Below are 18,521 nucleotides of genomic sequence, written 5' to 3'. Positions count from 1 at the left end.
TGATTGCATCTATGAGTCGTCGGTGTCAAGCGGTGATTGATGCACGCGGTGGGCAAAACCGATACTGACATTTTCTGTACCCCTGTGACATTAACTGTATCGTGTAGGTGTGTCTGTCTAAGTGACACGATTAATGATTTGAACATTGTATACATTGATCTTCAAACAGTGTTTCAATTATGGTTTCTGTGTCCTATTTTGAAACAATCGCATTATATTACATTTTGAAAGAACGTTGCATTAGCTTTGATGACATTAAAGAACGTTGCCTCAGCTGTGAGGACATTAAAGAACGTACCCTCGTTGTGAGAACTTTAAAGAACGCTACATTAGCAGTGATGACATTAAAGAATGTTGCATTAGCAGTGAGGACATTAAAGAATGTTGCATTAGCAGTGAGGACATTAAAGAATGTTGCATTAGCAGTGAGGACATTAAAGAATGTTGCATTAGCAGTGAGGACATTAAAGAATGTTGCATTAGCAGTGAGGACATTAAAGAATGTTGCATTAGCAGTGAGGACATTAAAGAATGTTGCATTAGCAGTGAGGACATTAAAGAATGTTGCATTAGCAGTGAGGACATTAAAGAATGTTGCATTAGCAGTGAGGAAATTAAAGAATGTTGCATTAGCAGTGAGGACATTAAAGAACGCTGTCCACGCTGTGGGGACATTAAAGAATGTTGCCTTAGCTGTGAGGACATTAAAGAAGTTGTCCTCGCTGTGAGGACATTAAAGAACGTTGTCCTCGCTGTGAGGACATTAAAAAACGTTGCATTAGCAGTGAGGACATTAAAGAACGTTGTCCTCGCTGTGAGGACATTAAAGAACGTTGCCTTATGTGTGAGGACATTTAGTTTAATATGTAAAACAGACAAGAAAATACACAATACGAAGTTGATGTTGTGTTAACTTAATGTAAGTATCGTGTATGGACCTTGGATCTAACTGCTTGTGGATGTATTGTCTAAGTTACGTGGATTATAACGTTAGGAGTAACTATTGTGTTGTGTGGGCCTAACAGTGTACTATAGCTGGAAGATACCAGAGCCTCAGTATTGTGACAAGGCAATTGCGTGGCAGTTATCTGTTTTTTAAACCCACCTTAAAAATCCCATAATAAATTACTGAATAAAATACACAAGAGGAATCTCAGGACACATGGATTTATTCACACACCAGGTTGACAGTGGTATGAATGTGTGGGTTGACAGTGGTATGAATGTGTGGGTTGACAGTGTTATGAATGTGTGGACTGACAGTGGTATGAATGTGTGGGTTGACAGTGGTATGAATGTGTGGGTTGACAGTGGTATGAATGTGTGGATTGACAGTGGTATGAATGTGTGGGTTGACAGTGGTATGAATGTGTGGATTGACAGTGGTATGAATGTGTGGGTTGACAGTGGTATGAAGGTTAAGGGTTGACACAGTCAGCGGTATAAGAGGTACATATGGACGTTATAAGTGTGTACATAATATTCATGTATAGATGTAAAATATGTAGACATATATCAAAATGGTTCTCAGATTTTAAGAATATTGGTATTCTGTGTAGCAATGTCAAACTGGAACAATGTCAATAACAACATGCAAAAAACAGAATCTAATAAGCAAGTACAACCTGTAACAATTACTCTTTCATTTTTTCTAAATAAAGACATTGCTTACATTAATAAATAACACTTACATTTACATACATCTGAACAACATATCTCAACAATACTTCAAAGTACACATATACCCACTCGCATGTATCTATATGTAAATATACCAAACATCTTATATAATAACATAGCTTTATAAACCTCCAATAACGTCGTACAATTCTTCTCCAATGGGTTGAATTTCATTAACGAGGATGTTATCCTATCCCTGGGATTTTATACATATGCAAGTTCCGGTGTAACTGTATTGTCCCTCACTGGAGTTTATTTTGCATTTAAACACCATCTACATACGGAAATGGGCGGAATGATGTAAAATATAATGACAAATGCAGTCTTCCTATGTCAGTGGATGAAACTGGAAACCTTCGTATGTGTAGCCCAGTGCTTCACTCAAGCGCTACACCAACATGCGTTTTAGAGCCTGTCGCAACCACAGGTACGCCAGTTAGAAATATTTTACGCCCGTTTCCTAAGGTTCATGGAAACTGGTTGAAAAAAATAATTGTTGACGAATGTTGTTTGTTGGAAAAAACACTTCCCCTCAGGCTTGTATGAGACTTAAAACCCTCACCCTCGGACTGACGACGCCCCTCTGTTTTATTCGTCCGATTCGGCTTCTACATCTCATAAGAACATAAGGCGTGTTTCATGCTATTCATAAAGCAAGACTGTAACTTTGGGAATACATGAATACCTACTACAGTTATATATTGCCTGGGATATGGAACACCGATGATCGCATGATATACTGCTGTAAGCATTGACAGTGATATATCTTCATAATACACAATGTGTATGCAGAAATCTTTAGTCCTCGCCCCTTGAAATAGAATCACTAGACGCTTAATAAATGAAGACAGCTGCACGTGCATGTGCTTATACAAATAAAGAGATGACTGTAAAGTAATATGACTTACAGTAATGACAATAATTCAAAGTGCGTTTTTAAAAACAACATCCCTTCTCTTAGCGATACACATCATCACTGAGTTTTGATCACGAGGTTATAATCCGGATAACAATCGAAAGTCAGGTGACTGCGAGCGGTTAGGTTGAGGTCATTCGTGACCAACTCGTGTTATTCCGGGACAAGCTGCAGGTTACGGAAAGGGGCGACTGGTGACGAATGATGTTGAGGTGAGACATTGGTCAATAGCGATTTAAAGACTACATCTGCACGTGCATTGCTTTCAGTTCGTGCTGGCAATGTACGTACACATGTACACTGCGCATGCTGCTAAATGTCGCCGTTCGCAGTCACCGATGCTGATTTTTATGGCTAGCAAATCGGATATTTCTTGAAATACGCACTTTTAATTTTCGTCATTACTGCGAGTAATATTCTTTATGAGCGGGATACCCTGTAACTTTATAAGTATCAGAACACATGCAGCTACCTTCGTTTATAAATCATGCCGTGATTCTGTTTTCAAGGGACGAAGTCAAGTGAGTGAGTGAGAGTGTGAGTATGGTTTTACGCCGCTTTTAGCAATACTCCAGCAATATCACGGCGGGGGACACCAGAAAATGGGCTTCACACATTGTACCCATGTCGGGAATCGAACCCGGGTCTTCGGCGTGACGAGCGAACGCTTTAACCACTAGGCTATCTGACCGCCTGTGAAGTCTCGATGTTTATACAAGTTTATACAAGTGGTAAAACAATGTATAAAAATGGGAGATACACTAGCCATCAATCACTCATATCAAACAGACATACATTCACATTTACTTAAAGAGAGCGAATTTTCTAAATGAAGAGTTTGTTTATAAATACGCCCCGAATTAATAGTTTGTTAGCAGCGGTGAAAAAAATAAACACCCCACTCCACCCCAACCCATAGAAAAGAAGGCTAAATAATATAGTGAAATAACATTTACGGGAGGAAATGACAGACAGATTTTAAGCAGAAATAGCGGAAGAGGTCACGGGACGCCCCGCGTGTCTATTCTAAATTTAGCAAAGTGTTTACAGGTGTATTCTTGATAACTGGTGTCATGTCCTAGTAGCTCTACACTTTGTGCAGCATAACTTGCGCAGCGCAACTAGGACATGGTATCAGTCTATTAGGAGCTATATATAACACTTGGAAATCCCCGGCTATTTATAACAATGATACCGTTATTCGAGTCTTGACGTGGTTGCAGCAGGAAAAGGACATCTTACCCGCCTGTTCAGTAAGTGACATCTCGCTGTAACATCCATGCCGAGTAAGATTATCAAAACTAACCTCACTTTTACCTTTTATTATTGTACAACAGTGGTGTGTTATGTCCATAAGTACATTGTTAGGATATGGCTTTAGTATTGCCGATGTACGTTAAATCTTTGCATACTCACTCTGCTAGTACTACCCTGATGTTATGTGGTCAGGTTAGCAGTACCGTCAATACTTCACAGATGTTGTACACACTGCGTTCCTCTAACTGTTTATACCACCACCCGTGCAGCCGTGAGCCGCGGTCGTCATGTAGGGTCATGTCTTGACTTTCAGACCCCATCGCGGCTCTCGGCTACACCCCGTGTGGCCCCGGGGTATAATGTCTACCCAGCGCCCCATTGCTAATCTGGAGATTAGATATCGTTTTCAGTCACACCTACAAAATCATATATTTCTTTAATGAAAGTATCGCAACACGGTATTTTTGTGGCAAATATAAGTATAAGATATATTTTAATCTATCAGGGCATTTATGTAGAACATACATTAACCCTTGCATTTTCAGTTGCCACTGTTAATTTCTTTTAAAATAGCAGAATTTTATTCGTATTGTTATTGTTGTTGGTTATCATCTTCCCGAGGCAGGGAGTTAACTTAAAACTCAACTCAAACTCAAATTTTTAACTTCCTTGCCTCGGGAAGATGTTTATTTATAGATCCGCGTCAGTCTATTTTGAGCGATGTATACCTATCCGACAAGATATGATGCTTTCCAGTTTGTTCAGAATGCCCAACGGGAAGCCCTCTGATCTATTTGCAGCGACAGAAAAATTATTTATGAGTATATGTGTTTTTAAGGAATACACCCACTGGTAATATTTCCTTAACTATTTCCAATGGTAATTTTCATAACCATTGAGATTTCGTGTATTGTGACATCAGACATTTCACTGTGTCCTATCGTTTCCACTGGGGGCTAAAGTAGTAAAGTGTAACTGGGTTTAACTAAAGTTAAAAATATCTAAACCTGCATCACTTCGGTCTTTCCCCCCATATCAAGTTGACACACCGTGATATAACTTAAATACGGTTCAAAACGCAAAACTCGGTTATTCACTCACTCATTTGAAGGGCTTACATTGTGGTGTGTTAGATGTGAAGGTGTGAGTATGATGGGTAAAGTGGGAGATATCTTGCAGCCCGCCTACGTATTGTATAGAGTATGTCGTATGCCCTTCATTTGGGAGGACCCGTGAAGATTCGGGGTAGATTTTCAGCAACCCATGCTTGTCGTAAGAGGCGACTAAGGGATCGGGTGGTCAGACTCGCTGACTTGGTTGATGCAGGTCATCGTATCTCCATTGCGTAGATCGATGCTCATGATGTCAACCACTGGATTGTTAGGTCCAGACTCGATTATTTACAGACCGCTGCCATACAGCTGGAATAGTTTTGAGTGCGGCGTTAAACAACAAACAAACAAATCATAAGGGAGATAGGTCACACCTGGCAAGTGACTTATTCAGTGATTTATCGTAGCATATTATAGTGCAAGTACCATAGTACAGTATGCTTATTCTGATGTTTATCTGTTTATCTAGACTAACATCTAGTCTCTGAATAGAACCTAATTTACAGAAAAAATCAGTTGTTAAATTATAGTTATAAAATATAACAAAAAGGAGCCCAGAGATTTTCTTCATTCCTGATACTGCAGTAATCTAGACTTGCCAAAAATTATAGACTTGCATGGGCTGTATTGGATATATTTGTTTCAGGGTCTGTATGACAGACTACTATTTATCCTGCAGAGCGTGATAACACACAACGGGCCTTCGATATTCCACACAGACGAAGCAGATATGATCACGCACAACGATTCTTGAAATCACATCATGTTATTTCTTCTCCATACCTGCTCGCCCGGTAGCCTGTGCGTAATTGTTGTAATGGTCCGTGACAAGGACCATCTTCAAACTGAGGAAACATCCGAAAAAGTTGAATACGACCTTGGTGTAGGTAGACCGAACTTCCTCTCAAGGACAAAGATCTCTGTGAGTAGGACATCAGGCTGGAGAAGGCCTAGCAGGAATCGGACTCATTTGTCTGGCAGTGAAACAGACAAGGAAGTGTTTTCTCGGACTGAACGTCGTGGCTATAAATCTAAATCGAAAATGCTTCCAGTTGTTCCCCCAAATGTCCATGAGGATCACTTGGTAAGACATATGGAAGTTCCACAGGTAATAAATGACACTTGGTGTACACCAGAAGATGCGGCATCCTGCACAAGCAAACGAAAAGAAATGCTTTTAGATTTAGTTAAATCGTTTTTCGATGGTCTCTACAAATCAGCAATAGGTATTTTGAAGAAAACACGACCCTTTTGGTTAGAATACCATACTGATAGGTTCGTGCAACCTCCTAGGTTTACAGTCAATATGCTGCACTCGTCCACACATCACATCCAGCCAGGTCCACACAAACCCGTGGTGTCTGCCCCCTCTAGGGTAGATAACATAGACATGGTCAGTGAACTCGTCAGGTATGGGACATTCCACTCATGGTCCAACCCGGCCGCGTGGCCCAACAGGTTAGCAGCGGCCGGATTCTACTACCGTAACCAGGGAGACGAAGTCGTCTGCTTCAGTTGCGGTTGCACGTGTAGTGATTGGCAGCAAGGGGTGGAACCTATGGTTGTTCACAGGAGACTGGCCCCGTCATGCAGGTTCGTCAATGGCCATGCTGAAAATATCCCAGTCATAGAAAGTCAAGAAGCTAAGAATTACTTGATCCAGGTGAGCGGATGTCGCCCTACACACAATCCTCCAGCTATTGTACACACCTCCCCCATGACACAGCAGTCGCAGCCACGGCACCCACAAACAACTACAGTTGCAAATACCGCGGGGTTGCTTTCTTTGCCCCCACCGTCTAGATATCCGGGGGAGGCGACGTCTGCTCCACTGTCATTGTCACCAGCCCAAATAGCAACGCCAACTACACCAGCGGTTGCGGTGCCACCATCCCATGTCCAGACACACTCATCACCGCCACAGCCTACTCGCCCAACTGAAAAATGTGATGGCAGCATCCTGGGTATAAACACTGACCGACCCCAGCATCCTACGTATGCCGTCACCTCCACCAGGGTCAAGTCCTACACGTCTTGGCCCCACACAAGTCACACACCTGTCCAGCTTGCAGAAGCAGGCTTCTTTCACACTGGTAAGTATACTCTCAAACTAAAACTGCTTTCACTAACAGCTATGCATTCCGTTCTTAGGGTTACCGACCCGTGAAGAGCTGGGATAGAATAGGTCTTCAAAAACCCATGCTTGCCGTAAGATGCGACTATTCTTCTCGTAAGAGGCGACTAGCGGGATCGGGTGGTCAGACTCGCTGACTTGGTTGATGTATGTCATCGTATCCCAATTGCGTGGGTCGATGCTCATGATGTCAGTCACTGGATTGTCTGTTCCAGACTCGATTGTTTACAGACCGCCGTCATATAACAATACAGTAATATTAGGATAACCAAGATATATTGTGCACCATTCCTCGCTTATCATTACAGGACAAGGAGACAGCGTTCGGTGTTTTTTCTGTGGAACTGGTCTTCGCAATTGGGACAGCGGGGACAACCCGTGGGTGGAGCATGCCCGCTGGTCGCCCCAGTGTGTGTACCTCGTGCAGCACCAGGGCAGGGACTTCGTCGACCTTGTGCAGAGTCTGACGTCCGGCGGCAACCAGGTAACGGGGATAACCTTTAATATGAGATAGCATATTGTATCACATGGAAGCATGTGTCTCAAATAGAAAATTGTATGGCATGGTTTATGCGATAGATAATAGATACTGTGTTGCTCATCACTCTAGGCTATCTTGCAGGTGGAATATAGCCAGGTGCAGGACATTCTCCGAGACACGCGTCCCGCAGCCGCCCCCCAGAAACAGCAAGGTACACATCGCCAGATACAACAGACCTAAATGAATTTGGTTTCAGAGCCACATCCATAACAATATCATGGATTTGGACCAAATCCAGTTTGTTGATGATAGCTAGTATTATGCTGCCGTCATCACCCAGGAGTAACGGCATTGGTGAACTTATTTATTCAAGTATTCAATGTATGAATTCGCTTGATGTACTACTTTGCACGGTAACACTAGTTGTTCGTATGCAATGACATATATGTAATGAACCTGTCCGTAGATGCACTACAAAACAACACATTATGATCGTGCGGAATACATCGGTAATTAGAGTTCTTCTCCAAATGGCTTACAGGTCTCTGTGTATATGTTGTAGGTGTAGATGCAGGTACAGTGGCTCCAGTGGCTCAAGCCGTTGGGGAAGTAACAGGGGATGCCTTGGGTGACGAACACGAAGGTGAGTTGTTCAGACTGTGCTTTCTACTGACCATCACAGAAAACATAAGTTGTCAACCTATCTGGAGGGGCATACGGTAGGATGTACCCTGTGGGCTAACACGATGGGTACATCACACCATATGCCCCTAGGGATATGCTGACAACGAATTTATCTAACTTTTTCATTGAGTAAGACGCTTTGATTCAGCCATTTCAAAGAGCAGATGACGCAAACGAACTGAGTTATTTCCCTTTAACCCATGCATTCGAATAAACTTCGGTTCATATCAGCTCAACAATACTTATGCGAGATAAGCAAGTTACCTAAGGCGTGTTACGACTGATTTCTGAGCGGGGTATAGGAGGAGCGGACTACATGGAAAATAATTGCCCGCTCCTTAACCAATGAGAAGCTAGTATTTTAATGTAAAGTAAGAAAATGGGCGTTTGTGTTACAAACAGATGAGTGGGCTATTGACAGTACGCGTTTGTGTTGTTGTAGACTGTGAGGTGGAGTGGGGAGACTGAGAATACACGTTTGTGTTGTTGTAGACTGTGTGGTGGAGAAGGGAGACTGAGAGTACACGTTTGTGTTGTTGTAGACTTGACGTGGAGTGGGGAGACTGAGAGTACAGGTTTGTGTTGTTGTAGACTGTGTGGTGGAGAGGGGAGACTGAGAGTACACGTTTGTGTTGTTGTAGACTGTGTGGTGGAGTAGGGAGACTGAGAGGACACGTTTGTGTTGTTGTAGACTGAGGTGGAGTGGGGAGACTGAGAGTACACGTTTGTGTTGTTGTAGACTGTGTGGTGGAGAAGGGAGACTGAGAATACACGTTTGTGTTGTTGTAGACTTGACGTGGAGTGGGGAGACTGAGAGTACAGGTTTGTGTTGTTGTAGACTGTGACGTGGAGTAGGGAGACTGAGAGTACACGTTTGTGTTGTTGTAGACTGTGTGGTGGAGAAGGGAGACTGAGAATACACGTTTGTGTTGTTGTAGACTTGACGTGGAGTGGGGAGACTGAGAGTACAGGTTTGTGTTGTTGTAGACTGTGTGGTGGAGTGGGGAGACTGAGAGTACACGTTTGTGTTGTTGTAGACTGTGTGGTGGAGAAGGGAGACTGAGAATACACGTTTGTGTTGTTGTAGACTGTGTGGTGGAGTGGGGAGACTGAGAGTACACGTTTGTGTTGTTGTAGACTGTGTGGTGGAGAAGGGAGACTGAGAATACACGTTTGTGTTGTTGTAGACTGTGAGGTGGAGAAGGGAGACTGAGAGTACACGTTTGTGTTGTTGATAGATCGTCTTTATTTCCTCCATTTCATGAAGAGTACAAGGTATACAGTGAAAGGACAACATCTATAGAATAAATGTGCACACACACATACATATATATATTACATATATGTCAGAAGTAGTTCATATACATATGTATCGTATTGATTAATTGTGTTATTAGATGGACAATTAGCATGTGTTATTTACAAATGTACACTTGTTTACAATACATACATTGTTCAGTATAAGCAGCTTCGGATGACTTCATCCCACTTTTTTACTGCGCCACCAACATTTATCATGCTCTCTGCCCATACATTGTAGTCTAATTCTACTTCAAGTTGTTCAGGTAACCCGCCAAGCAAAAAAGTCAGAAAGGTGTCATCGTCTGCCCAGATTCTCACAAATATTTTAACATCAAGCAAATCAATGATTTTATCAAATATGATATTTCTTTCTTCTAAATTCTTTTGACATGACATGAAAACATGTTTCACTATATCATTCGCAACTGTTCCACAAATACATTCCTTTGATTCTATTGGCATTGAACCTAAGCGAACTAGTCTAGCTAAGGAGGTAAAATATTCTGGTCTATCGAGAGCAAGTTTCCATAATCTATGCTCTCGTCCAGATCGTATTGTTAGATATCTTGACAGAGATAATCTGCTCAGAAACGCATTGTTTAGTAATTGTTTTTCGTGTAGGTGAATCTTTTCTTTCACCAGTTTTGACCATAATCGTTTCTTGATGAAATTTGAACACATTATATAATCATTAACCTCGTCAGATAAATTATATTTGGAGACAAGATGTAGCATGCTAAAGATGGGTGAGTTCGTGTCCCACTTGTTCTTATTAACTAGTGTTGTTTCATATCTAAACTGTCCAAGTCGGGCTAGAAACATTTGTTTGAAAATATATATTAGGTTTGAATTACATAGCTTACCAAGGAGCAAAAGCTTTTGTTGATCAATGTATCCTTGTACTGATATAACACCAATTGTGTCCCTCTCTATTTCTTTAGGCATACGCTTATTAAAACCCTGGATTTTCTTACAGAAATAGCGTTGAGTGATTTCTAGCATTTCATATTCCTTTAATGATAGTTTTCCCCACACATTACATCCATATAAGCCACAGGGTAATACCACTCGTTGCCAGATGCGCACGGCGGCTATAGGATTAAGTCCACCAAAGTACAGGCCAGAATCATGGTTTACATTTATCAATTTTCTCAGTTTTTCACATGCTAACCTCATTCTTTCTACCGAAGTTTTAGCAGTACTTATGTACACTCCTGCATAGACAATTGCCTTTTGAACAGGTAATTTTATCTTACCAATATAAAGATGTTCAGGCGACACTATTTTTTTACTACATCCAAAAGTTAGGACAGCACTTTTGAACACATTGTATTTTAACTGCCACTTGTTACCATAATTTTCTGCAACGTTTAGGAGCATTTGAAGACCTGTTGTGAGAGTACACGTTTGTGTTGTTGTAGACTGTGTGGTGGAGTGGGGAGACTGAGAGTACAGGTTTGTGTTGTTGTAGACTTGACGTGGAGTGGGGAGACTGAGAATACAGGTTTGTGTTGTTGTAGACTTGACGTGGAGTGGGGAGACTGAGAGTACAGGTTTGTGTTGTTGTAGACTGTGTGGTGGAGAAGGGAGACTGAGAATACACGTTTGTATTGTTGTAGACTGTGACGTGGAGTAGGGAGACTGAGAGTACACGTTTGTGTTGTTGTAGACTTGACGTGGAGTGGGGAGACTGAGAGTACAGGTTTGTGTTGTTGTAGACTTGACGTGGAGTGGGGAGACTGAGAGTACAGGTTTGTGTTGTTGTAGACTTGACGTGGAGTGGGGAGACTGAGAGTACACGTTTGTGTTGTTGTAGACTTGACGTGGAGAGGGGAGACTGAGAGTACAGGTTTGTGTTGTTGTAGACTGTGTGGTGGAGAAGGGAGACTGAGAATACACGTTTGTGTTGTTGTAGACTTGACGTGGAGTAGGGAGACTGAGAATACAAGTTTGTGTTGTTGTAGACTGTGTGGTGGAGAAGGGAGACTGAGAATACACGTTTGTGTTGTTGTAGACTTGACGTGGAGTAGGGAGACTGAGAATACAAGTTTGTGTTGTTGTAGACTTGACGTGGAGTGGGGAGACTGAGAGTACAGGTTTGTGTTGTTGTAGACTTGACGTGGAGTGGGGAGACTGAGAGTACACGTTTGTGTTGTTGTAGACTTGACGTGGAGAGGGGAGACTGAGAGTACAGGTTTGTGTTGTTGTAGACTGTGTGGTGGAGTAGGGAGACTGAGAATACACGTTTGTATTGTTGTAGACTGTGTGGTGGAGTAGGGAGACTGAGAATACACGTTTGTGTTGTTGTAGACTTGACGTGGAGTGGGGAGACTGAGAGTACAGGTTTGTGTTGTTGTAGACTTGACGTGGAGTGGGGAGACTGAGAGTACACGTTTGTGTTGTTGTAGACTTGACGTGGAGAGGGGAGACTGAGAGTACAGGTTTGTGTTGTTGTAGACTGTGTGGTGGAGAAGGGAGACTGAGAATACACGTTTGTGTTGTTGTAGACTTGACGTGGAGTAGGGAGACTGAGAATACAAGTTTGTGTTGTTGTAGACTGTGTGGTGGAGAAGGGAGACTGAGAATACACGTTTGTGTTGTTGTAGACTTGACGTGGAGTAGGGAGACTGAGAATACAAGTTTGTGTTGTTGTAGACTTGACGTGGAGTGGGGAGACTGAGAGTACAGGTTTGTGTTGTTGTAGACTTGACGTGGAGTGGGGAGACTGAGAGTACACGTTTGTGTTGTTGTAGACTTGACGTGGAGAGGGGAGACTGAGAGTACAGGTTTGTGTTGTTGTAGACTGTGTGGTGGAGTAGGGAGACTGAGAGTACAGGTTTGTGTTGTTGTAGACTGTGTGGTGGAGTAGGGAGACTGAGAATACACGTTTGTGTTGTTGTAGACTTGACGTGGAGTGGGGAGACTGAGAGTACACGTTTGTGTTGTTGTAGACTGTGTGGTGGAGTGGGGAGACTGAGAGGACACGTTTTATGTTTCAGATGACTCTTTGGTGGAGGAGAACGAGCGGTTGAAGCAGCAGACGATGTGCAAAATCTGCCTGGACAAGGAGGTCAGCATCGTCTTCCTGCCTTGTGGTCATCTCGTCTGCTGCGTGGAATGTGCCCCTGCTCTCAGAAAGTGTCCCATGTGCCGTGGAAATATCAGGGGGACCGTCAGAGCTTTCATGAGTTAATGTGCTGGATAAACACTCTGATGGCTCTAGCCTTGGGTTGTTTGGTTGAAATTTGATGAGCCAAGACTTTCCTGTGACATTTTCATAATAATTTCATATAATTTCATGTGTTTTTTGTGTTCTCACAAGCACACCATCGGTGTGACATTTAGGAGTCATAAGTGGGAAACTCTCGTTGTTATTAGTTGTCTAAATTCGCTGTGTTAAGGGTTCAAAGATTCCCGAGACGATGGCTAGACACTAGACTCAGATGTCCTATTGAAAACAATACAGGTTGTTGGGTGTCTCTGGGTGATGAACAAGATGTTGATGATCAGATGTCTGAAGTCTCTAGTTTTAGATGGGACACCTGTGAATCAGGCAACTCCACATCCTGTGGTACAACAGTCGTTCCAGGGGTGATATGCTTCTGGTGTGTCTAATTCATTTTTTAAGGAGAGGTCATAGAAACAATTACATAATAGTTGATGGCGCTCTAATGTCAAAATGAACATCATTTTCAACGTTGCCGAAACCCTTTATCATAGCCCATTTGGTGATTTGTGTACGTGCATAGATATATTGAACTTCCATGTGAAGAAAGGAATAGTTTCATACTGTTGTAGAAATATTGAAATTTCCTCTGATTATGTAGGATAGATGGTAGCATTTACGTGGTTAATAGCTCCTTACCGATATGAAGTTTGCTTTGGGACAGCACGTTTCAGATCTTGCCCCACGTGCGGGCACGTGCGTTTGTCGGCTGCATGCCGATTTAGTGTTTTCAGTCGTGGGTCGTATGGTAAGAGCGCCCCGATTGGTTGGTGACAGACGGGATTAGTGGCTGCACCGTTCTGACGTGTTGACCCAGAGGTGTAGGATAGATGTTAGTATTTTCGGCATCAATATCTCCTTGATAAAAGAATCACAACGCAAAGTGATGGAAATAGAAGGTGTCTAAATGTGACCAAAGTCTGTCCTTTTACACTGTATATACTAGTCTCTGCTGCATACATTTGTGTATGTTTAAAGCTGTTTAAAATGTACCTGTACCTAAGGTTAGACTTAAGTAAACCATCTGTTGGTCTGCCCAAGTAACAGCTTAAAACAACAAAATGGTCCATTACACAGTTAATCCCTTGCCACCTCTACTCAATGAATTTAATGCATTAATCTATTTTCATTATCATTAAATCTTAACCTTAACCACATAACTCTCGGAGAAGAAACACATAACACTGATCACGCGTAACCGTGGTTAATGTGTCACATCCCCAAGTGATACTGAATGAATAAAGACTGAATTTACAGCAATAAAGTATGTTGTTATATGTGCAGTTTGCAAGCATCTCTCACAGACAATTGAACATGTTCAGTGAGGACCAACATGACAAATGATTTAAAGTATTGTTAAAGTTACGGTTTTAAACGCCATGTTGACCTGTAAACAAAATACATTATTCATAACACATTTGCCAACATGGACTTTTTACCCACATGTAACATATACTCACCTCGCAAAAGAAACGCAAGTGGTTTTAAGCAAATAGGTATCAAAAACACGAAACCATAAATTGATACGAGTTTCAGCATGTAGTGAAGCCTGGTGTTATCAATATTTTTGGTTGCATTTTGGAAGCCCCGAGTAAAAACGCAACATAAAAAACGAATCGCCAAAACGCACCATTTCAATGAATATGTGGGTATCATGCATCCATTTCTCGCGAAATCGAAAATGCACGAACTGTAGAGGGTATAAAACTGTGGCCGATTCTTGGACCTACCACTCCTTGGTTAACAATGCCAAGCCTAACTCAAATTCAGAGAAACCAGGCTATCGGACGTTTGGAAGCTGGAGAGTCTGTCCAAGATGTTGCCCGTCATTTCAACGTTAACATAACCACAATATAGCGTCTCCTGCATCGATACAATGCTACACAGACCACAGATGACCGTCCTCGGAGCGGTCGTCATAGGGTCACCACACTCGACAAGATCGGCAGATTAACCGTCAACACCAGCGACATCCGTTCCTAACTGCAAGTGAAAGTGCTCGACAGACCATAGGAACACATAATCGACACATTAGCCGGGACACTGATCCGACGTCTCCCTTCCAACAACCTCAGATGTCGCCGACCAGCACGCCGTCCTGTTCTCCAACCACGGCATCGACAAGCACGACCGTCAGTGGGCACAGGGTCATCACAGTTGGCGTCATCGTGAGTGGAGGCGTGTCATCTTTTCATCTGTGTCATCTGAGTCGCTTTTGTGTCTCCCATGCAGACGGAAGAGACAGAATTTGGCGGCGTCGAGGTGATCGTTCCGCTGACAGAAACGTTGTGGAAAGGGATCCATGGGGTGGACCTAGCGTCATGATATGGTTGGTTGGTTGGTTTGTTGTTTAACGCCGCACTCAGAAATATTCGAATCTGGACCAGACAATCCAGTGATTAATATCATGAGCATCGATCCACGCACTTTGGATCGATGACATGCATCAACCAAGTCAGCGAGCCTGACCACCCGATCCCGTTAGTCGCCTTTTACGACAAGCGTAGTCACCTTTTACGGCAAGCATGGGTTGCTGAAGACCTATTCTACCCCGGAATCGTCATGATATGGGCAGGGATTGGACTTAATCCGAGACTTGGACCCATGTGCTTTCTGAATGTTGGTCAAGGTCGGGGAAACTGCATCACTGCTCAGCGGTATATCGACCAAGTGATCAGACCCCACGCTGTTCAATTTTTTGCACAACACCAACAACACATTTTCCAGCAGGACAACGCTCTCCCCCACGTTGCCAGAGCTACCATGGCCTTTCTGCCAAAACACAACATCCGTGTTCTACCGTGGCCAGCCCTCAGCCCTGATCTGAACCCCATCGAACACCTGTGGGATGAGGTTCAAAGGCGTCTGCACAATGTGCGACCAGTCCCTACAACTGCCGATGAACTACGCACAGCTGCTCTGGATGCGTGCAGAAGGATCCCTTCAGGAGGGCCTTAACAAATCGTCTGATCCGCTCATTGTACAAGAGATGTGTGGCAGTGATCAATGCTAATGGTGGTCACACCAGGTATTGACTGACATTTTGGGTATTGACCCGAAACTCTGTAAGCCCTTAACATTTGAAAAAAACCAATTATGTCATCTGCCTTTTAATCCATTAAACTATCTTTAGTCTAATTTTTGTCAATCTTGCCCTATTAGTATTTCTTGTCTTTACTGTTGAAAATAAATAACATGTATACTGCATACTCGACTTGCGTTTCTTTTGCGTGTGAGTATATAATATAAGAAATTGATATTAGTTTTAATAAAATTTGACTAACTGATTCTGTGAAAATAAAACTTCATTATAAGTTGCTAAGTTCACTTAAATGTGACCAGGTGCAATTTGTCACAGATACACACATATTCTTACCAAATGTGGGCCCGTGAAGATGTAGTTAGAAAATATGTTTTCACCAACCCATGGTTAGTGTAAGAGGCGACAAATGGATCGGGTTGTCAGGCTCGCTGACTTGGTTGATGCATGTCATCGTATCCCAATTGCATAGATCGATGCTTATGATGTCAATCACTGGATTGTTTGGTGCACACTCGATTATTTACAGACTGCCGTCCTATAGCTGGAATACTGCTGAGTGCGGCGTTAAACAACAAACACAATCAAGTCTCAATCAACACAGAATGAATGAACTGGCTGAGTGACTTCCAACCGAGAAAGAAAGCCCAAAGACATCCTGTCTACATGGTATTCACAAGTATTCACCCCTAATTTCCTAATACAATTTGGCAAGAGGAAAGCTGAAAATGTTAAAAGTCCTCAAGATGTTGGAAAGTTGACTCTTTGAACCGTTAAACAATGCTTGGCCAAGCACTTGTCTCAGTGAAGGAGGCTGCTGGAGCCGGAGAATAACCAGTCTCGATTATCTAACGACTCCCTTGGGCGTAAAAGGCAAAATAGTGATGACAGTTATATGAATGGATCACTTAAAAACAGTGATGGCACCAAGTTTTTGTGAAAAGGTTAAGCATGTTCTGCCCTACCGGTAAAACAACCACCACTCCCACAGTTTGCATGAAAAAGTATGTGTTTTAAAGGTCCTGTTTAAAGATGCACAACCTTTACCAAGATGAGTGTCTTGATGCATTAGCCGGTTCAACATTGTTTAATTGCATGGATCTAAACACTGCTTTCTGGCTGCTGGGTATTGGAGTAGGCGATAAATCCAAGACTGCACTTGCAACTAGCACTGTTCTGTGTTATAACATATCAAAGATTGAAGAAACATGTCTTTGTTGGCATGCATTTGGTTGACTGCCTAATGGTGTACCCCGGTGCCTTTAGCTGTTCAGGGAGTGGAAACAGATCCCAAGAAGACTCTGGCAGTGAAAGACACTCAGATAGTAGCAAGCACCGACTCCTGTTAAGCGGTCAGAAGCTTCTTGAAACTGTGTTCTCATTTCTGTAAGGTTGGTTAAAGGGTTGCTGACACTGCCAGATATCTTCTGACTTCATACGTAGAATGATAAGATCGATAAGCACAGTTCAAGTGGACAAGTGTCACAGAGCTTTTGAAACCCTTGAGCTTTCTTTGATTTCATTTCCCATACTTCTTTATCCCATTCTAGGCAAGAGGTTCATTCAGGACACCAATGAACCACAGATGAAGAGCCTCAAGAGTCCAAAATATACAGGTAAAAAGATAAAGACAAATTATCCCACTTTACCTCTTCCTTGAAGAGGAACCAGTGGGAAAGATCTAGGGTTCACATGGGGCTACTGTATCGCAGATGAGGAAGTGAAGATGAAGATCTGAGAAGTTTTGCAGCTCATTGTACTTGATTTAAAGAAATACACTGTCTTGAAATACTGTCATTATGTTCCTTCCTCTTGGCAGTTAGCCTCTGAAAAGACTTGAGGGGAAATCTGACAATATTTTTATTGGTCAGCAATGAAAGATGATATATATGTACGTACCGTTTTGTCTGTGACTGGTGCCTTTTGACAGAAAGGCCACTACCCTCCTGAGGTCTCAACTGTGTTCCTACCAGGGTGGTGAACTAATGGAACATGCAAACTAGGACCTCTCCCAAAATCGTGGAATGGTATCAGAAACATTTTGAAGCTGGTTTAATCGTTACCTGAAACAGACCTTGACAATGCTTGCATAATCAGACCAATGATCTCGGATGAATTCGTAACTCAGATCTGGATGGCGTACCGAGCTTCTAAACATTAAACAACTAGTGAGGCACCAAACATGGTCTAAGGCGTAGAGATTACTCTCCACGTGCAAGCTCTGATAAACATTAGGAGCATGAAACTCTTTACACTTAAATCAGCCATCTGAAGGAAAAACTGGCCGACATCTACAACATTAGCAGAGAAGGTATGAAGAAGAGAACTAGTTGCCAGGGATAGCATGTCCTCACCACTGAGCAACCTGTTTGGCTTCTAAATTTAGAGACCCGTGAAGATTCGGGGTACAATAGGTCTTCAGCAACCCATGCATGCCGTAAAAGGTGACTATGCTTGTCGTAAGAGGGGACTGACGGTATAGGGTGGTCGGGCTCGCTGACTTGGTTGATGCATGTCATCGTAATCCAGTTGCGTAGATCGATGCTCATGATGTCAATCACTGTAATGTCTGATCCAGACTCGATTATTTACAGACCGCCGTCACATAGCTGGAATATTTCTGAGTGCGGCGTTAGAACCAACCAACAAACAAACAAACAAACGAATCTTACGTTTATATCTCCACAAA

General features: G+C 42.6%; 1 protein-coding gene across 2 annotated transcripts; it reads left to right on the top strand.

The window, feature by feature from the left end:
* The first annotated feature begins 3,791 nt into the window (after positions 1–3,791).
* On the top strand, positions 3,792–14,056 carry LOC139474954 (baculoviral IAP repeat-containing protein 7-A-like). 2 transcript variants are annotated; one of them, XM_071258155.1, is made up of 6 exons: positions 3,792–3,849; positions 5,612–7,058; positions 7,408–7,583; positions 7,722–7,791; positions 8,143–8,223; positions 12,566–14,056. In XM_071258155.1, exons 2-6 carry the CDS (start codon positions 5,729–5,731, stop codon positions 12,757–12,759), a joined length of 1,851 nt encoding a protein of 616 aa, XP_071114256.1. In that variant the 5' UTR covers positions 3,792–3,849; positions 5,612–5,728; the 3' UTR covers positions 12,760–14,056. The 2 variants fall into 2 exon arrangements, with proteins under 2 accessions (XP_071114256.1, XP_071114257.1); XM_071258156.1 differs by having other exon boundaries at positions 3,804–3,849; positions 5,645–7,058.
* The last annotated feature ends 4,465 nt before the right edge of the window (positions 14,057–18,521 follow it).

Source organism: Haliotis cracherodii, unplaced genomic scaffold (genome assembly GCF_022045235.1).
Source record: "Haliotis cracherodii isolate W230 unplaced genomic scaffold, xgHalCrac1.p SCAF_3, whole genome shotgun sequence".
Classification (NCBI taxonomy): domain Eukaryota; kingdom Metazoa; phylum Mollusca; class Gastropoda; order Lepetellida; family Haliotidae; genus Haliotis; species Haliotis cracherodii.
The sequence above is the reverse complement of the archived record's forward strand: the minus strand, read 5'-3'. Positions and strand labels throughout refer to the sequence as shown.

Bases quoted from the DNA above. Each gene is read 5' to 3' on its own strand.
- LOC139474954 (XM_071258155.1), top strand. From the start codon at position 5,729: ATGTTATTTCTTCTCCATACCTGCTCGCCCGGTAGCCTGTGCGTAATT. The intron at 7,059-7,407 runs GTAAGTATACTC...TTATCATTACAG, and splicing joins AGCAGGCTTCTTTCACACTG to GACAAGGAGACAGCGTTCGG. The intron at 8,224-12,565 runs GTGAGTTGTTCA...TTTATGTTTCAG, and splicing joins CTTGGGTGACGAACACGAAG to ATGACTCTTTGGTGGAGGAG.